Source organism: Accipiter gentilis, chromosome 8, assembly GCF_929443795.1.
Source record: "Accipiter gentilis chromosome 8, bAccGen1.1, whole genome shotgun sequence".
Classification (NCBI taxonomy): domain Eukaryota; kingdom Metazoa; phylum Chordata; class Aves; order Accipitriformes; family Accipitridae; genus Astur; species Astur gentilis.
In genome coordinates this window covers 1,204,846-1,221,287 of record NC_064887.1, presented here as the reverse complement: position 1 = coordinate 1,221,287, position 16,442 = coordinate 1,204,846, and the positions used below count along the sequence as shown (strand labels likewise).

The window sequence follows — 16,442 nt, the reverse complement described above, 5'->3', positions numbered from 1 at the left end:
GACATCTTCTGCCTTCCCCAGCAATAAATGGGAATTAGTGAGACGGCGTGATTTGTTGCCGATGGATCCACGGTAGCTGTTACCCTCCGCAGGTTATCTCCCAGGTACGAACACATCTTGTTACAGTTCCAGCACGTCTCTGGGGACCGGAGACATGCCAGGCAACTGCCAGTTCCCTCTGAACAACAGGCACAGGGGGCCTTGGTCCCCAGGACCTCGCCCAGCATTTCTAAGGTCTCAGAAATACCCGTTTCATCATTGTTGGCTTTATGCAGAGCTTTGATGAAGTTTATTATACTCATCTGATGACTTGAGACAACAATTAGCTTACAGAAGGCTGTTCTCTATCTACTGTAGGTGAAGCTTTATTTGACTGCTCTTGGCGTACAGTCCTGGTGGCTCACAGGTGACCAACCTTCCCTTTTTCCGAGATGGTGGAGCAGAAAAGCAGGGGGAGGCAGCCGGCAACACCCAGTGCTAGGAAGAGAGGCCAGTCCCTCCCAGAGATGCTCGACAGACCCATTACCTAAGGCAAAGCACCTGCTTTATGGGGCACTTGTGTGGTCTCAGCTAAAATACCAGAAATCCAGAAAAGCAGAAGGAATTGGAATTGGCAGAGCTGGAAAAGATGATTTACTAGGGATGCATTGCATCACTAAATATGCAGGACAGAAGTAAAAAGGAACCAGCTCTTCCCTATCTCCTTTAGGGGCCAGGCAAGCAATAATCAAGCAAAATTGAAGCAAGGGAGATTTAGGTCTGGTAAGCTAGTGCTGGAAGAGATTGTTTAAGGAAACTGTCAAGGTCTTCTTTCTTTTTTTATTTTAAAAGAAAAGGTTGACAATTCAAATACTGGCACCTGCATCTGGACAGCAGCATCAGCCTGACTCCTCAGTTCCTCCTCTGGGTTCAATTTTTGTGGTCTCAGAGATCCTGGGATTATTAAGCATCAGAACAGTTCCTATAACAGCAAATTCCTTTACTCATTTCTGTAGATACTAGTGTTGTGTTTAAGGTTATATGCCATTTTTCAACACAATGGCAAAAAAAGAAATTATACTCTTCTCAGCTTACAATAGTAACAAAATCTCCAGGTTCATGCTTAACTACAAAAGTGAAGTAAGTACTGAAACTGGATTTAGAATTCAAAAAAATAATTCAAAAGACAGAAGTAAAACTTTTTTGCAGAAAACTTATCACGTACACCTTGGATCTGATTTGATATATTCTACATACATAACAAAGTAGCTAGGTGAACTCACCAAAATGATATTTCTAAGGACAGAACTCATTACTACTGTATAATAAATGGAAGCATAAGTTGGAGTTAGCACTGAACAGATTGTTTGGGGTTGCAAAGACAGCAGCTGTCACAGCTTGACAGCTTTCTTGTTAGTGAATCAGCTTTACTGACAGTCTTTTTGATTGAAAACCACTGTTCACTGACAGTGTGTTATAGCTGATATACATATGTATCTCATGAAGAATGAGAAAGAGCCATAAAAGGTCTAGAAGCTATTGCTCTATATTAAAAAGAAGTGAAGTTTACATAAAGGGTTTTTTGGTTTCTCCCCCCTCCCCAGCAATCTGCAGCAGATGTTAAGTTGATAGAAACAGGACAATCTATACTGATATGTGACAAGCACACACACATGCAGAGTCAAGTCCAAAGTGGGTTTTCTAGCTAAAAGCAATAAAGCCACAGAAATACTAGTTGCTTCCAAACACTCTCAGGAAAAGCTTGTGTAATTGAAAACAAAGTTTAGAAATAAAGTTATAGAAATAAAACTCAGTGCAACTCTGACATGGGCTTCCCAGGCCTCCTGCTAGCCCTAAGGGGGGATCTGCTGGGGTAGATATATCCATATTAATTGAAAAAAGAACCCGCTTGCTTTGAGTCACATTTTACTTTTCTCTTGTACACTCCATCTGTGTCAATGGTTTCAGCTGGCAGCTCCACAGGACGAGAAGCCTTGCCCTCTGCTTTCTGCAGCACACTCAGAACACCCGTGCAAAGCCACCAGCACCGCCGCACAGCCACGCACGGCGCAGGCTCCTGCAAGCGTCTCGCGTAACGCAGCCAGCGGCTCCGCCGTGCCCCGGGCTCTTCACTGAACACCGCGATCTGCCTACTGGGGGCACAAGGGAATTAGCTGGCTGTGGTAAAGGAGGTATTGTATTGAAGCAAATGCATCTCAGGTGTCTCCCCCCCCCCCCCCACCCAGTCTGTATTTATTCATAAGATTGTCCATATAAAGTAATTTCCTCCTCTTCAGCTTTATGGTATTTCAACAGATAAAAGCCAACGAACTGGGTACAACGGGTGTCACCTTTTATTCTGAGATCATTGCTTAAAGCAAAGCACAGACGCTGCTGTGCTGAGGAAGACCAAAGCCAAAAAATGAGAGCCATTTATACACACCAGAAACATCCCAGGCTTTGCAATTTGTCCCTGATGATCATTTAATATTCTTGTTACAACTGCTCATTTCCAAAGAATGTCACATATTTTTCAAGAAGAGACAATGGATCACAAATCAGCACTTGGATGCAGACCTGACATGAGAAGTCTGGAATACTGGGGTTTCCCCACTTAAATGTTTATTTGCCACATTGAAAGTCAATTCCTGATTTGCTCTATTTCTTGAGATTCTCTTTAACCATTAGTAATACCATATGCAGAAGCAGTGAGCACCTGAATTTTGAGACATTTGATACTAAACAGAGTTTTGTTCAAAATACACTGGAGACAGAGCATTTTGAAGTGAATTTTTCTGGATGCTCAAACTGAGTTCTTTCAATCTAGAAATGACTATTGCGATCTTTGTGCACAGCGTGCAACAGGTATCAAAGCAACTGAAACAATATGGTCTGTAATGTTACTTGTCGTCGGGAAGCAGCACTGAGTGCAGCCGTGCCTGCGAGGTGTCAGAGCTTTCACCACAAGAGCTTGTGTTTGCTCTACAACTCCCAGGTCCAAAAAAGGTCACATCAGCCTCAAAACAGTTTGTTTTGATTTGAGAAGAGGCAGAAAATAGGAAGAGAACCAGCTTTATAAATTATAATGCCTGAAGAATGATGTTGGCAATTTTTCCTTTCTTTTGTGTCAACAGTGCTGCTTTGTTTTAAACTATAAAAGCAGAAATATTACTTCTCAAAGCTCCCCTAGCTCAGATCTAGTGCCTACACCACACACTTCTTAATACCAGCCAAACTGCAGAAGTTATTAAAACCTAATTTAGCAATCTCACCAGGGGACAAACAAGTTGTAACAATATCATTACAGTCTTATCAGGGACTGGATGTCTCATTGAAATGCCAAGTGTAGTCAGGGTAGGGGCCAACGGGGACCGTCGCTGCATGCCATCACGGCCGTACCCATACGCTCACAAGTGATGCTAAACAGATTTCTTCTGCAGAACCATTCCAAAGCAGCAATGACTGCTGCTGGAAAAAATAATAAAAAAAAAGAATCAGGGGACTGAGAATTTTGCAAGCCTGACACACTGTTCAGACTTGTCTTCTCATGGCCCCGGTTGACGTCCCCAGCTGTGCTTGAAACCCCTGTAGACTATCACCTCAAAGGCACTGCCCTCGTAAGGGACAGGGAAGACTAAGGCTTAGACCAACAGCAACATGGAATACTACAATTACTAGGAGAAATATTGCTTTACAACATGTTGACTATTACGAGAAATATTTTAAGTAATTGTTTTTGCTGAAGAGCAATCTGGGCAAGTGAACGCTCCTGGAAGCTGAAGAGCTCTCCATTAATTTTGGCTCTAGTTTGGAGTCTAACAGCCTGCTGTATACTTCAAATTGCTTCTTGAAACACATAAGCTCTTTAGAGATGAGTCATCTTCTATTAAGACTTCAATTTTCCTGAACAGTATTTTAGCTGGTATTTAAAGTGGGATCACCTGGAGGCTGAAGAGCTAGCAGCAGTTCAGAGCTGGGAGAAAGCCTTCACCCCAGGCAGGACTGCCTTCCCCGGAGTGCTTTTCCTCAGCCGCTACAAACACTTCCTCGCCTTCCATCCCATCAGGTTTGAGGGGGTTAACATCCCACCTACAGATGTGGAATTCTAGCACCTCAGAAGAGCGACCGGCGGGGAGCCAGGACTGCGCCCTGCAAGAGGAGCACACTTCTGCTCCTGCTGATGCCAGGAGAGATTCCTGCAAGGGCGGCAGCTTCAGAGGTGAACGCACAGACACGTCCAGAATCCTACTGTAACCTTATTTTGACTTTAAAATGACAGCACAAGTGGAAAAGTACACCAAAGCTATAAAAAACCGAAACAACCCAACCTTAAGTTTTTTTGCCCACTAATTCATGAGCTGGTCCCCACACTTGCACCAACAACGGCCTGAAGCCTTTATGTTGTGCCTTCGCAACAGTCATCAACGACGTATTGTTGATAGTATTTTTCACCGATATTAGGAGAGTGTCATGGATGCTTTATTATTTGTTACAGCACAGTCTCCCAGAGATGCATAAACATAATGAACAGCATTTACTGGTATACTGTAATTATACAATATGTGGACCTGTAACTACTGGCAGAGTGTAAATATGTGCAAATTAGTACAATTATTTTTATTTCAAGGACTTGTTTTCCTGGGGACAAGAAAAAGAGATTACTTTCAAATGGGTAATCATGACAGTCCTCAGAATTAACCACTGCAAAAATTACAAATAATCAGCACCCATAGGCTTCTGAAACAATAAAATCCAGATTTGAATAATAGAAAAAAATCTTTTAATAGCTAGGTCAGACATGCTGCTTCCCCAGAAAACAGTGCTTGAAAAAGGATTTGTTTGCACACGCTTTAATAGCTCTCTAACTCCTCAATGTGGTTCACAGATTGGTGTTGAACACACTCCTCCCACAGCGAGGTGTTTTTTGGTGCCTTGAGCTCTTAATTTGCCTTCGCAGCCAAAAGCTGGGCCATTGCAGCAGCAATGTTGGTGTTACACTGGAGCATCATCTCCTCTTCCAAGGCCAAGTTACATCCTTGTGCTGCAGCCTCACGTGCCGCTGGTCAACCCCAGATCTTTACGGAGAGAAGGGGCAGCCCACTCAACAGGCTGCTGTCCTTACACATCTGCATCACACCACTGGCAAACGCAGGGTGCAGCCGCCTGCTCCCCCTAAATACCGCCCCTCTCCCCTCCCCACAAAAAAAAAAATAAATCACTTGGCAGAGTTCAGCAGAGATTTTAAGATGACAACAAATGTACTCCTTTTCTGTTGGAGGGATATCTGGAGTACTAATACTCCAACTTCTTCAAATACAAGACCTCATTTCATGTTGCCAAAGCCCTTGATTATGTGCTGTGGCAGCAGAATGCCATCTACATGAAGGAACATTATAATCAATTTTGTCACGCTTCAATATGAGCAACGTTTTTCAGAAACGTGCAGTAACTGTGCAGTGGTTTGCAGAACCTAATAGTAAACTATTACACCGCAGAAAGAAATCAATGTTAATTTAGGAGCCAAATTGCACTTGAGTCAGAAACTTGAACTATATTGTTTTAATCTGAATTCTGAAATGTTAATAAAAATACCTGAAGGACATAAAATGGCAAACATTACTTTCATAAGAGGCTTCCTTCCCTACCAGTGAGGGGAAAGATATTTTCTTCAAATCAACTACATTCTTTCTCACCCCACCAAATGAGGTGGTTTTAAATATATGACCAGTTTTTACTGAATTGGTATAAGTCATTTTTCATGAAGTGTTACTATGAGACAGGACATCACGTAACTCATACAAGTGATCTTGGTGATGAGAATAGCTTGCGAATTAAGTAAATAAGAATTTAGTCCTAATGTTGACCAAAAATAACAAAAACATCCCCAAAGTAAGAAAACCCCAACTCTGATTATATCGTGCATGATCAAAAGCTCCATTTTACAGGATAGCAGAAAATTCTTCAAAGATCTTTACCTTATGCAAAAATCCCTGTTCTTACTTGCACTAGTTTCACCTGAAGTATTTTGCTAGCAGCTCCTCATCTGGATGGCTGGACCCAAAGACAAGCTCTGCTATTACTGACTTAAACCGCGAGTGAAGTTTTCATCTCAGCTGTGCTAGCACCTAATCTCCTTCAGCTAGAGCGGGTGGCTTTGTATTCTCATGTATTTCACCCACCGATATAGAAACTAATTACACTGTTATTTCCTTGCTCTCAGCTGTGTATTATGTGCTGCAGGAAAGACCTCCTCTCCCTTGTTCTTCCGACGGCCTTCCTACGTCTTTTTAATTGAAATAGTAGCTCAGATTAAGAGTTACAACTACTGAACTAGAACATCCGTACAGCACAGAGAATCCAATTTTTAGAATTAGGTAATATTTAACAATAATGGGAAAAACAAGTCAAGAGATGGTCCTGATGGACTAACACACGAACCTCCAGACCCACATCACTCCTGACCTGCCTGTGTTGCCGACTGCCAACACGTCCTCCGAGAAGTCAGGCCACAGTCCCCCAGCAGCACATTGCAGAGCAGCACTATTCTCACCAGTCAAAACGTTCGCACAACTAACTTTTGCAGCAGTTTTCAGATGAACAAAGCGAAGGGAGTACACCACCCATTCCCCAGGTAGGACAAAACAAAAGGGGACCAATCCTTGCAGGCTTCTTCCCAAAGAAACCAGAAGATTTGTGGAAAAGGGGGCAGCCTGAAGTCATGCTTTGGACACAGCTTACGTCTGGCCAGGGTCACCTCTTACGCTTGCAGACTCTGACCCACCACGCAAGTCCGTGATGTGCACCAGCATTACGCTCACCCACACATCCGAGACCAAGAAGGCTTGAAGAGAACAGAGTCACATTCTGGAAAGCTCACACTGCAATAAGCCCCACTGATCCATTAACAGAATCAAATATGAACCAGCAGTCAGATTTCCAGGAGTCCCCAGCGTGACTCCGAAGCCAAAACCCCATTTTTGAATGGTGACCCGAGAATTTAGGAAAACACGTTTCACAGAAGCCAGTGAAACCGCACTCTGGAGTGCTTTTAGCTTTTCAGAGTGCAATTTTGATACTTCAGAAGGGTATTGCAAAGTTCAATCTTCCAAGGCTCCGTACACCTCTTGAAACGGTCGGTGGGAATTGTGGCTGCTCAGTACCTGCAAATTGCTCTCTGTCGTTACAGTATCAGGAACTACTTCGTGATTAAAGATAGACCGACCTACATGATGCAGTTTTAAATGTGTGAATTTCAGCCAGATGGAGAATATCAACCACTGCAACACCAAGATAAGGTCTTTCTGTTCCACGGTCAAATATGAACATATGACTTCATCTCATGTGGGTGCAATTCTGTTTGAAGAGTTGACACGACCGAATTTACTTGATATAAATGACACCGTAAAGAAAAGCCGTAACTTCTCCTCCACAGTTTTGTTCTTTCAGAGAACTGGTTTTAGCTGGTTTAAAAGAAAACTCTGTAATTGGATGGAAGTGACCTCACCAACAGTAAACATTTGTGATGAAGTTTCAGGTCCTCTAAGGCTGCGAGATGCAGCACCCCGACTGCAGTCGCTATTGTAAACTTCTGGTACAAGACACAGGAAGGATGTTCCTCCTCAGGCTGGCCAACAAACAAACAATATTGCAAAACCAAAGACTGACACAAATGCATACAACTGTTCAATACATTGTCCATGTTGTTTTAAGAAAAAAAAGTTGCACTTATGGATCAAAATACATTTATGTAGACTCACTAGTTTCTCCAACAAAATGACTCCTGATCTCCTAAAGCCAATGCTGACCATAACCCCCAGGTCCTAAATTTAGTCAGGGATATAAATATGAAGCTGCACATCTGTAGCTATTAAAAACTGAAAGAATCGGAGTTATTTGTTTATGCTTACACAGAAGTCCCCCTCCTCCCCTCTCTTATATTGGAAGAAAGTGGAAATCAAAACTACAAATTGCTCTGAATAATTTCATACTTGGTACCAAAGCAGAGTAGGACAGCAATCTTTGGAAAATATTTGGGCTTTGCTTTTTAATTTAATAACAATCACCTTGATTGAGGGGAATTTTCTTTGTTGAATCCAAAATAAACAACCTTGCCAAGGAAATGTTTTTCGTAGGTCAGCAACCATTTACAGCAAGACACTTTCTGGGAAAATGAAGTCACAGCAACGTGTCCAGGTATTAGGAGCCCCAACAAACACTGAAGTCCTATAATGTTTTTCCCCAATAGGTTTAAGGTTACAGATATAATTAGGTTAGAGTGGCTTGTACAGTATGTCTGATTTCAAAGTAAAATCAGAGTATTATGCATAATATTATGCAAAGCACCATAGCAACAGTAAAGGCAGACTTCTAAGAAATGCTAATGAGATAAGCTGTTCTGCAAAAACCCTAACCTGTCCAAGCAAAAAACAAACACATTACTTAAAATTCATACAAGAAACTCACACATTCCTTCTATAAAACCCCCCCAGCATAAAATATCTTATCAAGCCATCACAGCAGGAAGGGGGCATGAGGTCTGCACAGCAGACACCTTTTGTGACCGGCTCGCTGCTCCCTGAAAACCCAATCCTACAGGACTGACACTGCTCCGGCTGAAACCAGCGGCAGAATTCGGACGCCAGAGCCTGGGAGGGTGGGCAGCAGCCCAGGGTCCCTCCGCCCCGGACCCAAGTGGGACCACTGCAACCTGGGTGATGCAGCGCCTGCTCCAAGCGCACAGCCTGGGGCTCCAGGGCAGGGGAAAACTTGGTGAAAGGAGGAAAAAACCCAACCCCAAACCAAAACTTAGATGATTCACTGAAGAACGTGAAACACACGCACAAAAAGGAAAGGGTAAGGGAGGCAGAATTGTTCCAAACACAGAATTTGACCAGATCAATGACCATAATTAATTGTTTTATATTTCAGGTTAAGGAAAGAATAATGCATCAAGCAAGAAGAAACCAAACTGATACAAAACCAGCTGGCCTACTGAACTTCAAAAATATATTCAAGGGCTGGATTAAGCAAATGCAGAGCTACAGTGTTACTTCTGAAGTGGGGGGCAAGTACCTAAGGCAGCCTCCATGGACCGTTTTCAGAAAAGGAGGGAACAACAGGAGCCAACAGGGAATTACAAGCCAGTCCATTTACCTCCAATCCCCCTATAAATGCTGTTCAAGCAATCAAAGATGTGAAAGCACCTGGAAGATAACAAGATGATGAGCAATCGCCCACAAGTTTGTTAAGAGTAGATTGTTTCAGGTCATCAGTTCCTGCAAGGAATGGCAGTGGATGCCACAGCTTAACCGCAGCAAGCGCTTGACCGCATCTCCCACGCACAAGCGAGCTGGGCTTGGCTAAAAGCTCCATTCAACACCAGTGCATGTTGTCTGGGAGGCTCTGCTCGTGGGTCTGCTCCGCTGGACACCCGTCCTGGGCCAGCTACTGGTGGTGGTGGGTGTCATTAATACCATTACCAGAGACGAGAACCCTGGAAACAACCCTGATCAATTGATGTAACCTGAAAGCTAGAGGCAACCGCAGAGGAACGAGTTCACCACTTGGGATTCCTCAGCTGGATGAACAGCGGGAGAGGGTGAGACAGCCGTTCTGCAGAGCGACCAGGGCTGCCCGGGGTAAAACCCCGCTGAAGTGTCCTGCTCCCCCAGGGCGGGCAAGTGCCCCAGCCAGGTACACGAACAGCCATCAGAAACAATCCTTCCACCTCCTTGGCAATCCAACGCCTCACCGGGCACGCTAGCTCAAGTCTGAAACAGCCGATTTGAGAAGGCCTGTCCCTAGCACCAACTGATCTACAGAAAAGAAACATTTAGTCAATCCCCGAGCAAACATGACCCAAGAAAAAAGATGATCTGAATCAGGGCTGGTGAACGTCAGGAGGTAAACATAGGGAGCACAAGTCCACCGTCTCCAACGAGATCAAAAGGCGAGACTGATCTGTTCTCCTTTCCTCGGGGGACAGGTGAGGAACGGGGTTGTAGTTCTGCAAGGAAGGATCGTATTAGACACTGTGACAAATGTTCAGTTAAGGACTGCGATTAAGTAGATTAGAGTATGTTGCCCATGGAGCTGCCATCACCAGAGCTGCCTTACGGAGGGACTGGGCGAACATCTATTGGCAACACCAATTCAGGAACACAACTTACAAGGTTAATACAGTTTTTACAGGTTATCATCTAGTCTATTCACTTCCATTTTCCTCTTTCAATATTTTCAAGATCCAACAAAAAATGTCTGTACAAAGAAATGCTGCTGCAAGCAGACATGGCTCAGTACCTAGAATACTTTGAGTTATCTTTATATTGTTTGTATTTACTGTCTACAAGATTTGGCAGACTAGCTTTCTCTTCTGTAGCCTGCAGCACATCGGAGGCAGGAGACCAGCCGGAGGTTGAGCCCAGGCTGCACTAGGCATCATTTCCTTCGAAGCAACTTGTGCCAGAAAAACTACTTGGGAGTCCTGGCTCAGAAATTAAGACCTGTCCTCCCTCCTGCGCTGCCAGGAAGACCCCAAGACAGCCAAACCGACAGAACCGCACCACACCAGCCCTTCCCGGTGCCAGCTGGGCTTCCTCGGCACAGGAACTCTAATTTTCACCTCCCTGGTAAGCACCGGTGAGGCTGGCCTTCAATTTGCAGCATGATGGGGTTCATAAAGGCTGAAATTAAATTATTGTCTTTTAATTTCAACTGAATAGCTCTTTTCCTCTCCAAAGGCACCGGATTCAGTAGTCTGCAAGATCCAGCTTCAACAGAACTATTCAAGATACTGTTACAGAAGACCAGACCTTCAGCGTACGTCATCTGAAGAAAGCAATACTGCAATACAGCTCCACTTTGAAAGTCCACATTTGCTACTTATTTAGGTAGCTGACAATTTTACATCAATTAAAATAAATGCCAGTTCCATGATGCACACATCCCATTCTGCATCATCTCAGCACAGCCTCAACACTTCTAGAAAATTTTGCATTTACCAGCTGCTTTTAGTATTTTTTAAGTACGGCACTAATAAACCAGAAGAGAGTCAGGAAAGCTATAGCACCACATGGATAGTTTCAGACCAGCTTTCAGATGACATATTAAAGTCTTACTAATCCAGACACTGGTTCCTTCAAAGTAGGGTTCAATATTATCATCTATAAATCAGTATTTGCTTTATAAAAATGTAATGGAAAATGCTAATAAGATTTACTTGTGAAATGAAATTGGATTATATCTTATCTATTTTAACTCAATTTGGTACAGTATTCCTTCTTCATAAACCAGCAGCTCCAATTCCCCCCTCCCCCCCCCCGCCTTCCTCTCTCAGAATTCAGGCAGACAAATGCACCATGGATTCTCAGGCCACCACTTTTGAAAGGGAAATTATGGGGGACAGACATAAATTCAAGTAGAAAATGTAAATTATGCAATATGAAGCAGTATAAAGAAAAAAACCCCTGTAAAGTCATTAGAGTTATAATATATGTGCTGTAAGGCAGAGCGCAAGCTGGTTGTTTATGTATGGTTAGAAGTTGCCCAGCCAAGAAACTTGAAATTCAGAAAGTAATTTAGACCTGGTAATTTTCTTGTACATGCTTGGATGACTGAACAACTGCTATATGCGATGAATATCCATATTCAAAATTATGCTTATATCCACCGTAACCGCTCAGGGCTCATTGATACATTCTATTAACTGGGCACAATAAAACCTTGATTTATTCTACAGTTATCAGGTCTGCAGTAAAGAACGTTCCTTTTAATAACAGTGAAACAGTATTAAAAATTGTCAGAAGCAGCAGTTAAGCGATCATATTCATGCAAATGTAGTGCGGTACCGTCATCATTCCGCGTGCTGGAGATCATATGTCAGGACGTCACTGTACGAGACGTGGTGGAGGGACAGAGATGAAACAGGGACTGCTCGGACTCCGAGATGAAGCGATGCTTCTGCAGCACACGGCCAGCCACACCCGACCAGATCATAAGGGTGCAAAAGCAGGACTTGAAGCGCAAGCCACACACATTACTTCCAAGAGTATTTTCTATCGTAAGCACTACAGGTGGGAAAGGCGATAGATGCTTTGTGCAGTTACAGGATCCCCATAAGACTAAAGGAGGAGAGTTCGGTGTGCTGGTCACGGCTTCGGTGACGCTCACCGGGGAACAAGCTGTGAGTAAGTGCAATTAAAGACGTGGTGGAAGTACCTGGCAGATGGGCACAACATCCCTGCACCACAAGTACAATCATGGAGTAACACCAGGGTGGTGAGGAGCAGCAGAGGCTGCGGAGCTGGTGCTGAGCTCACGCAACAGGGTGTCAGCAGGAGAATTAAGTAAGTTTGCAAAGCCACAGAAAAAGGAATGGGATTTGTTTTGGGGGGTGGTGGAGGGAGAAAGCCTTGCTCTTTGTTAGACAAATGAACAGACATCTTAAGAAACAGGACTGAAGAACACTTGACAAAGGAAACTGCCTGACCCAGGGTAACAAAATGACCTGAAGGCTTCCTCTCTTCTATTTCTTTCATTAAGATCTTCCCAGATTTAAACTTGAAAATAAATTTGATAAAAATTTCTTGTAAACAGTGACCAGCGGACAAACCACAGCTCTCCTAAATGAAATACTTGGCTTTTACTGATGGAAAGCTGGCCTGCCGGGGCAGGTCAACAGGGAGCAAACAGGCACCGTTCTGCTGGCATGATCACGCACACGACGTCCCTTTTTGAAAGGGGCTGCCCACGCTGAAGCGCCGGGACGCGAAGCTCACCCACCCCAGCAGCACCGGCCACCGCGGCACGTCCCACCTGCTGCCAACGCTGTGCCCACGGGGCCGACGGCGGCAGGGCGAGCCCTCCCAACATCGCCCAGCTCCAGTGGGACCCTCTCCCGAACACAACAAGCCATTTTTCTGCCTGGTCAGAACAGACGAGCGGCAGCAGCAGCGAGCAGATGTTCAGAGCGCTTTTGCATTTCACTTAACTGGCTAGGGGACAACATACAAATCCAAACAGAAGTGCATTAGCAATTAGCTGACTACGACAAATCATTCATGTATACAAACTGTTTCATGCTGCAGCGAGATCCTAGTTCTACACTGCTTCAATTTTATTTTTGTCCCCTCCGTTTTCTCCTTTAGTTGTAAGAAACAAACAAAAAAGAAACACTCTGCATGTCCCCAGTGCAGACTTCCAAGTTTGCCTGAATATGACATAATGCTATGACCAAGGACACATCCAGCTTAGCCCAGGTAGCCAAATCGGGACAAAGATCAGCTTGGACACTTCGTTCAAGTATTTACCGAGCTTGTTGGTTGCTTTAGCAGCCTGTAACATGTTTCTTACTGCAGACAGAAGCACCCTTGCACTGTGTGCTGCAGTCAAACCTGAGCATCCCTTGCTTGCAGTCCGCACCAAACAGGAGTGTGACCCTCTGAGCCTGCACATCCCTTGACACCAACACACAGTTTCTACCATTACCCCCTTCGTTGCCCTTCTCGGGACACGTTCCAGCACCTCGATGTCTTTCTTGCAGCGAGGGGCCCAAAACTGAACACAGGACTTGAGGTGCGGCCTCACCAGTGCCCAGTACAGGGGGACGATCACTGCCTTAGTCCCACCGGCCACACGATTTCTGATACAGGCCAGGATGTTTGTTCCATAAGACACCATGCATTGTGGTTTTTCTTCCCACATAGTCTATTGTTTTTAGAGCATTGCCTGCTTTCAGAAATTCAGCAAAGCTGATGTAGGTGGAAACGTGTCAATGAGGGCAAAAAAGGAGCAAGAACAGTGATGCACTCTGCACGAGCCTCCTCGAGCTGCTCTGCAGTTGAAGTCTGTCCTTGCGACTTGTAAAGCAAGGACTGACGGCCACAGCACATTATATACCAGAGCCTCATTGCAGAAGCCTCAGGACCTGCAGCCAGAACCACTAGCCTGTGTGACCGAGCAGTACAGAAAACTGCCTGCGAGACCCAGTGTACGATCCAGCTATTCTATAAGCATTAGCGCATTGACCCACCACGTCCCAGGACAGCACAAACCGCAAGTACCCTGGTGCCATGTAAATGTGGAGAGTCTGGTTAGCTTTTGAATGTGGGAACGTCCCATAAATGCCTTGGTAGCACAGGTAGCCCCATCACCAACCCACCTCCCCAACCACCGCCTCCAGCTCTGCAGCGACCGGGGGACAAGGGGCTTTGCTACCTACAGCATATCGACAGAGACGACATCCGTGGAGGGAGACACAAAGCTGAGACCTCAAAAAATTGTGGCCAATACAGACACCACAGCAATTTTCAAACCAGGAACAGTTACAAATGACAAGCTGGGTAATTGCACTTAAATTCATAGTTAAAATGAATCAGAGTCGTTATTCCCATGTTTTTTTGGGGGGGGGCGGTGGGGGGTGGTGTTTGTTTTTTTTGTGTTTTTTTTTTTTGTTGTTTTGTTTTTTTAAAAAGGTTGGAGGGAGAAAGAACACTCTTCTGAATGTTTCACATCATACCAAGTGCTAAACCAAATTCAGTCCCAAGTCAGAAACACCTCCTCAGTGTGAGGATCCCAGAAGGTCAGACCTGACCTGACAGGCTGCAGGGACAGTAACAGGCTACCTTGGCAGTTCCACCCGGGATCACTACAGCAGAACTGGGCAGCAGCAAAGTCCATCTTGCCTTCACACTTGGGCAACCGCATGAAACTATTTGTTGCCTCTCCTGGGAGGACCTCAAATTGCCACAGAGATCAATTGCCATTTAATCTCCCAAATAATTTAAAAAAAAATTCTCATCTCCTTATGTTATTGCACAGCCATAACAAATTAAATCAGAAACGCTTCTGTCCCACAACCACAGCAGTCCTTAGAAGTTACTCAGGTAATTACTCAGAAAATTACTCCAAAAACTGAGTCTCAACACCACAGCCCAGCGAGAGCACCTGCTATAAAGCTTGTGACAGCACGCCAGCACTGCTGCCCTCCTGACAGACAAAAGGAGGATTTGAACCTTAATCTCATTTTACCTTCCTTTAGTGAGACTAACTCGTGCATCAAATAGCACAGGTCATTTTGTTACTGTCATACAATACCCAAACACACTACAGTTTCACCACAAGCAGCAGTTCACTGCATTAGACTTTTCTTCTCAGCCGCATCCCTCTTCTCCATTGGATTTAGTGATTAAAAAACAACATAACTTACAGTTTACTGTGACTTTTACTTTTTTCACGTCTGGGACTGAGACATCGTTTTCTGCGCTGCATTCATATTCCCCAGCCTGGTCTCTTGTAATTCCGTAGATGTCCAGGTACTGTCCGCTCTCAAAGGGTTTTGCTGAAATGAAATAATCAGAGAAAGAAGTCACTGGAAGCTGAGCACAAAACACCCAAAACCTCACCAACACACGAACAGGAGGGTTTTGCTGGCTGCTGCAGATAACACACAGCCAAGGGGAGCCAGGCAGCTCCTCCAGCTTTTGCTAAGAAACCCCAGCTCCAAGCTGGGCTGCAACACCCCCCAAACTCCTGGGTTGACCAAGAGCCTTCTCCTGCCCTGCAGTCAGGCTCAGCAGCCTCCAGAGCCACAAGAAGCCATTTGCTAGCCCAGCTCCGTACCTGATGGGCTTCACAGAACATAATGCACAGTCCTCAGTCAAAACCTTGCTTTAAGAGTCTCACCGTCCATTAGGGCTTACGGTTTGCACCTGGGAGGAGACCTGCTCCCCGGCAGCAATCAGAAGAAAAGCCAGCTACCAGGGTGAGCCAAAGGGAGAAAGAGCCCAGCACAGGTGCCCTCACTTTCCAGGGACCCTTTGCCCTTGCAGCTGCACCAGCTGGACGTGGAGGATGGTAGACCTCATCAGCTGGGGTCCCCTGCACCCCCAGGGCTGCCGAAGCCAGACCTGTCCCGGGGGGACCACCTCTCACGGGTGCCCAGCGGGTCACCCTGCATCCCACTGCCGGGGGAAAAGCCCTTTTGGGCTTGCTCGCCACACCGCTCGGTGCTTTCATCTTGTGCCCTAATAAACATTCCGTCATATTAATTAACAATTAAATAATAGCTCTCCTCTCCTAGAGGACCAGAACTCAAGAAATAAGGTCCTCAGTTGTTTGCCCTGTTACGCAGAAGTAAGGACAGCCAGTGTGAGCGCTGCTGAAAATAGGAAGAGGTCTAGTCGACGTAAAGCAAAATGAAGGTTAAACTGAAATATTTGTGTACGTAACTCCTTAGTGCATTGTAACTGAGAACATTAATTGTTTTAGAGAGCAAGAACAATTATATGATTCGAGAGCTAGTTCATCTCCACTTGACATGGAGTCATAGCATAGACAGAAATTTGTGTAGTTTTCTAAATCCCAGCACCTCCCAGCTTTTCCCTACTGTGGTTCCTGCCCTGCGGTGAGCCCTCTGATGTCCTTTGGATGAAAACTGCTACCTGGGTCGAAGTTCATCTTTCTGT

At 44.9% G+C, this 16,442-nt stretch overlaps 1 protein-coding gene across 1 annotated transcript in view; it reads right to left on the bottom strand.

Annotated features, from left to right (window-relative positions):
- Positions 1–16,442, bottom strand: part of NEGR1 (neuronal growth regulator 1) — a 291,602-nt gene that overhangs the window by 73,462 nt on the left and 201,698 nt on the right. The window contains exon 4 of the mRNA XM_049808203.1: positions 15,185–15,316. Within this exon, the coding sequence (XP_049664160.1) occupies positions 15,185–15,316 (132 nt within the window). The remainder of the gene's footprint in view (positions 1–15,184; positions 15,317–16,442) is intronic.